The 5,239-nt window shown below is 63.3% G+C and overlaps 1 protein-coding gene across 1 annotated transcript; it reads right to left on the reverse strand.

The window, feature by feature from the left end:
• Positions 1-1,441: 1,441 nt before the first annotated feature.
• Positions 1,442-4,236, reverse strand: OLFML3 (olfactomedin like 3). The gene is made up of 3 exons (XM_068995710.1): positions 4,085-4,236; positions 3,008-3,293; positions 1,442-2,570 (listed from the first exon to the last, which is right to left on the reverse strand). The coding sequence occupies exons 1-3, from the start codon at positions 4,190-4,192 to the stop codon at positions 1,783-1,785; spliced, it is 1,182 nt and encodes a 393-aa protein (XP_068851811.1). The 5' UTR covers positions 4,193-4,236; the 3' UTR covers positions 1,442-1,782.
• Positions 4,237-5,239: the final 1,003 nt, after the last annotated feature.

Raw genomic sequence — 5,239 nt, forward strand, 5'->3', positions numbered from 1 at the left:
AGAGGAGGCCACAGAGCTGCTCCGAGGGCTGGAGCCCCTCTGGAGCCGGGCTGGGAGAGCTGGGGGTGCTCACCCAGGGGAGAGAAGGCTCCAGGTGTCACAGGAAAGTGCAGGTCTGATGGTGCAGGACTCGTTCCAGGCTACAAGATGGTTTCTGGTGCAGAATCATTACCGCCCCATCAGTTTTAATTCAAGCTGGAGAAATCATCGGTGTAATTATTTACTACTGTGAGATTTCTGAAAATTATATTTCTTTTACCACCATTATTGATCTTGAAAAGGGCCATAAATTAACTTGACAGTTCACAGAGTCCTTCACACTTGGATGGTTTCTCTGCTTGACTTGCACTGTGTGTTGAACTTTCAGTACCAGCCAATTACAGTCATTCAAAGTGGGTATTTGAAGATTTTTCTTATGCAACCAGTTTGATTATAATACCAAAGAACTTGAGGCAAATACCAAGTGGCCTCCACATGGCAGGACATGGCTGGAGCTGGGCATGGGGGGATGCTGGATGGGCTTTAGGGTGGCACTGGGGTGGCATGGCCACGCCACAGCCCCGGGAGAGCAGGTGGCCATGGGGGCCCCTCAGGTGCTTGGCAATGGTGCTCCCCACGGGGCTGGCACCTCCCTGGGGTGCCCAGGCAGCTCCTGGCCTCTCATCCCAAAGGCAGCCTGGCACTGGCACCAGCAGGATGCAACCCTCACCCAGCCAGCCCGGCCCATGGCTTCAATGCTTGTCCCCAGAATGGACCTCTGATGGGAAAAAGGGACGCTCGCGGCACTGAAACCCCTCCTAATCCATCCTCTGTGCCCTCAGGATGTTGTGATGGGATCAAATCACAGCAATCCTGCCTTTCTGGGGGCCCAGGGGCAGAGATGGGACAAATCCTGTACCCTGCAGGGGTGGGGGGTGAGTGAGAGCACGAGGGACAGTCTCTGCTGGGGCAGGAGGGACGTGGCCTGGGGGCAACGTGGGGCTGTCCCCAGCCCCCGAGGAGCTCCCAGCACCTTCCCTGTCCTGCCCCATCCCCTCTGGGGCTGCTCTGTGCAGGAACTCGGTGCCAGAGGAAGAGGGGATGGAAGGGGATGGGGGAAACCTTACATAAGGTGCAGATTCTGCAGCTGCAGGGGGAACTCTGCTGTGCTTCATTAGAAACAAAACTCAGTAAATCAGCATCATCTGGGGCCTGCTGGCTGGGGCACCGCCCCGGCATGGGAGGGAAATCTCCTGTTGTCCTCGCAGATTAAGGGATTTTGCTGTTTGCTCATGGTTTTGTACATGTAAAACAAGCTGGCCCTGACCAGCAGCCTGCCCAAAGCCTCAGCTTCAATCTCTGCCCTAAGCCCTTCCAAAACCCTCACCCAAGGCCCCCAACATAAACCCCTGCCCTAAGCCCCAGGCCAGCCCCCTGCCCAGGCACCCTCCCAGGGTCTGTCTGTGCTCGCTGCTCTGAGCCCTGCACCAACACCCCACCCTTGGGAAGTGTCTTTTGGGGTGTCTCAGGGGCGACACAGAGCTCAGGGCTCTGACAGCCCTGCCCAGCACCCCACGCTCCCCCAGGCAGATGGCTGCACTTCGCTGCGTAGTATTTATTCATTATATCAGAAAAGAAAACCTCATTAAATTAGTCCAGGACTCTGCAGGGTGTTCCCAGGCAGGGACACCTGGTGCTGGGGGGCAGCTGGGGTGGGGGTCCAGCATTTCCTCATTTCACAGTGATGGGAGAAGGGGCAGAGACGCCGTCCTGCGGGCTGGGCTGGGCAGCGCCGGCGGCCCCTCAGACCTCCAGCTTCTTCTTCATCTCCATGCGGTAAATGATCTGGTAGCCGTCGTCCCAGGCGTAGATCTGCCTCTCCCGGGGGCTGTACTTGAGGCTGGAGTGGGAGCCGTAGCGCTTGGGGAAGTAGACGAGGGAGGCGTCCTCGGGGGCCAGGGTGCCGCTGACGTCGAAGACGCACTGGACGCGGGCGCGGCTGGGCAGGCGCGTGTTGTACACCACGTGCAGCGCCCCGCACACCACGAAGGCGCCCTCGGCGTTCTCCCGCGGGCACGGCGTGTCCCACATCTGCTCGATGTCCAGCGAGGCGGGGTCCAGCTTGGCCAGGCACATGTTCTTCTCGTCCTCCTTGGTGGCGTAGATGGCCCAGAGCCCCTCCTCATCCGCCGACACCTCGATGTAGGTGGAGGGGGAGAGCCCAAAGACGGGGATCTGCTCCTCGGCCGGGAACACCGAGCTGTCCACCACCGTCTTGTTGGCCAGGTTGAACTTGATCACCTGGAAGGACAGGCCCTGCTGGCGGATGTAGTAGAGGTGCCCATTGTAGACGAGGTGCCCGGTGCCCACCCAGGGGTAGGGCAGCTTGATGCGGGCGGCCTTGCGGGTGGCAGAGAAGAGGGTGAACTCCCGCATGCGGGGGAAGACGTAAACCGTGTCATTGGCGGTGCCGTCGAACACGTAGATCTTCTCCGAGCTCCCCGCAGCGTCCTTGGTCCAGAGCCCCGAGGCACTGCCGAAACGCTTCAGGATCTTCATGGCCCTGATGCTGGCGATGGTGTCACTGCAATCTGCGGGAATGGGGCAGCCGTGACAGCCTGGGAACCGCCCGGCCCTGCAGCGGGACTGCTGCTGCCCCATGCTGCGTTCTCACCCTGTCCCACCGCGGCCCTCAGGAAACTGCCTCGAAAACTCGCTGAAGGGGTTTGAGTGCATCCCTGGTGGCATTGAGAAGTCCCATAGCGCACCCATGCCATGGGCAGGGGAGCCACCCTCACCCCAGCCCTGCCCCAGAGGCTCGGAGACGCACAGGGCTCCGGCCTGGGGCTTGGATGCAGCTCCCAGGCTTGGGGGATGCAGGAGCTTGTGCCAGAGGCACCTGAGATGCCCTGCTGGGACACAATGCCACAGCCTGTGGCTGGGGGACACTTGGACTGGGGTGGGCTGGGAAGGGTCGGGGTAACCCTCACACAGGACCATTCCCCAGGGAGCCACGGCAGCCCCTCACCTGTGAGCTTGGTGTACTTCTCATTCTTCCTCTGCTTGGCTGTGGCCACCTGCTTGTCCATCAGCGTCTCATCCACCTCCACGCAGGGTGGGGCAGGGTTCTGTGTCTCCAGGTAATCCACCTCTCGCTCCAGCCGGTCCACGCGCACGGCCGCGCTCTCGGCCTCCGCCCGCATCGCCTCCCGCTCCTTCTCGGCCGCCTCCAGCATCCCCAGCACCTGGTTCTTGAAGTCCCGCAGCTCCGTGGAGTAGCGGCTGCTCTGGTCGTGCCACTGTGAGATCCTCTCCTGGGGTGGCCAAGGGGACACTGAGGTCTCCAAACCTCACAGCCCATCAGTGGCAGCTGTCCCAGCCTGCCCAGGCTGTGGGAGCCCCCGGAGCCACACGGGGCTCGTGTCTCTGGGTCCCATCCCACCCCGTTCCCGTTCCTGTGGTGCTCCCAAACCCACGCTGCTCCCGTGTTGCTTCTGCACTGTTCCCAGACCCGTGATGCCCATTCCTGCAATGCTCCCATGATGTTCCCAGACCCACAATGTTCCTACTCTTCCATGACACTCACAGGCCCATGATGCCCCCACTCCCGTGTTGCCCCAGATCCGCAGTGCCCCGGCTCTCCCATGACACCCCCATGATGCCCCCATGATGTTCCTGAACTCACAGTGCCCCCCACTCTCCCACGATGCTCCCAGATCCCTGACGCCCCCATTCCTGTGATGACCCCATGAAGCTCCCAGATCTGCAATGCCCCTGCTTTCCCATGATGTTCCCAAACCCGTGATGTTCCCACTCCTGCGGTGTCCCCATGGTTCTCCCAGCCCCGCAGTGCCCCTGCTCCCGAGATCCGCCTGTCCCGCAGTGCTCCCACGCCCATCTTGCTCCCGTGCATCCTCGTGCTGGGCTGTGCAGGACCCTGGCGGGGGCTGCCAGGACACCCCACACCCTGCTCCGTCTCCATCCCAGCTCCTCCTTACCCAGCTCCGCTCCCAGCCCCGCCGGCCTCCATGGAGAAGGGGTGGGAGCCCCGTCATGGGGCGATTCGGGGTGCGGGGCGGGTGTGGGGCCCTGCTCGGGGCTGTACCTCCAGGAGGGTGAGGCGCCGCTCCACGTACTCCATGAATTGCTGCTGCTGGGCGCGCAGGGCAGGGGCGAGGAGCGGCAGGAGCAGCAGGCAGCGCCAGGGCCCCATGGCCGGCAGCGAGAGCAGCCTCCAGCTCAGTGCTCAGGAATGCTCCGGCCTCCCCAGCCCTTATTGAATCCAGATGTGCAGAGGGAGGAGAGGCTGCTCCTTCCCCGCAGACCAGCCCCGGGCGCTTTAACCCCTTCGTGCCCCAGCAGTGCCCCCGAGCCGCGGGGATGGGGCTGGGTGCGGGGTGTGGGGTGCAGGGAGCGCCGCAGGAGCCCTGGGCGACAGAAGGACACGTCCTCATGAGCCGTAATGTGGGGACAGCCCGTGGGACAGCAGAGATGTCCAAGGCCAGCGGCCAACCTGAGCCTCGGCCTTGTCCAGGTCTGGTGGAGGCAAAGTTAGACCAGCACCGTGGGCACCAGCCCCAACCCTGTGTCCCCCCTGAGCTTGTGTCCTTTGGAGCCCGTGTCCCCTCCGAGCCCGTGTCCCCCATGTCCTGGCTGCTGAGCCGGCAGCTCCTGCCCGGCCCCCCGTGCCGAGGTCCTGCGGATCCCCCTGGGCAGAGCCAGGGCTGGGACCGGGCAGGTTGGGCACCGCCGGAGCTGCCCGGCCACTCGCCAGCCTCTGGAGACGCTTGCCCGAGGCGACCCAAGGGCTGGTGTGGGGCCACTTGGCAGCTCCCACAGCCCCCAGACGGGCTCAGCCCAGGTGTGGTGTGATGGTGGGTGGATGGATGGACGGACGGACGGACGGACACTGCAGCTCCAGGCCCTGGATGCAGCCGGGCCGGGCGGTTCTGCGGCACCGGCCGTGAGCTCCGGGGCCATGGGCACGGACCGGCCGGAGCCGGGGCCGCGGTGCTGCGCCGGGGCGAGTGTGCCACCTAGTGCCGCTGCATCTGCCATCTGCCTCCCAAATCCGCATCCGGGATCCACAGCCCGCATCCAAATCCCGCACCCGCATCCCGCATCCAAATCCCGCACCCACAGCCCGGATCCGCGTCCCACACCCATACCCTGGGTCTGTATCCCGGACCATCGATAGCTCATTCTGGATATCCCCAAACCCCTCTCCCACCCCGCTTAACAGACCAAGTGACCAAATGAA

The sequence above is a fragment of the Aphelocoma coerulescens genome, chromosome 26, assembly GCF_041296385.1.
Source record: "Aphelocoma coerulescens isolate FSJ_1873_10779 chromosome 26, UR_Acoe_1.0, whole genome shotgun sequence".
NCBI lineage: Eukaryota > Metazoa > Chordata > Aves > Passeriformes > Corvidae > Aphelocoma > Aphelocoma coerulescens.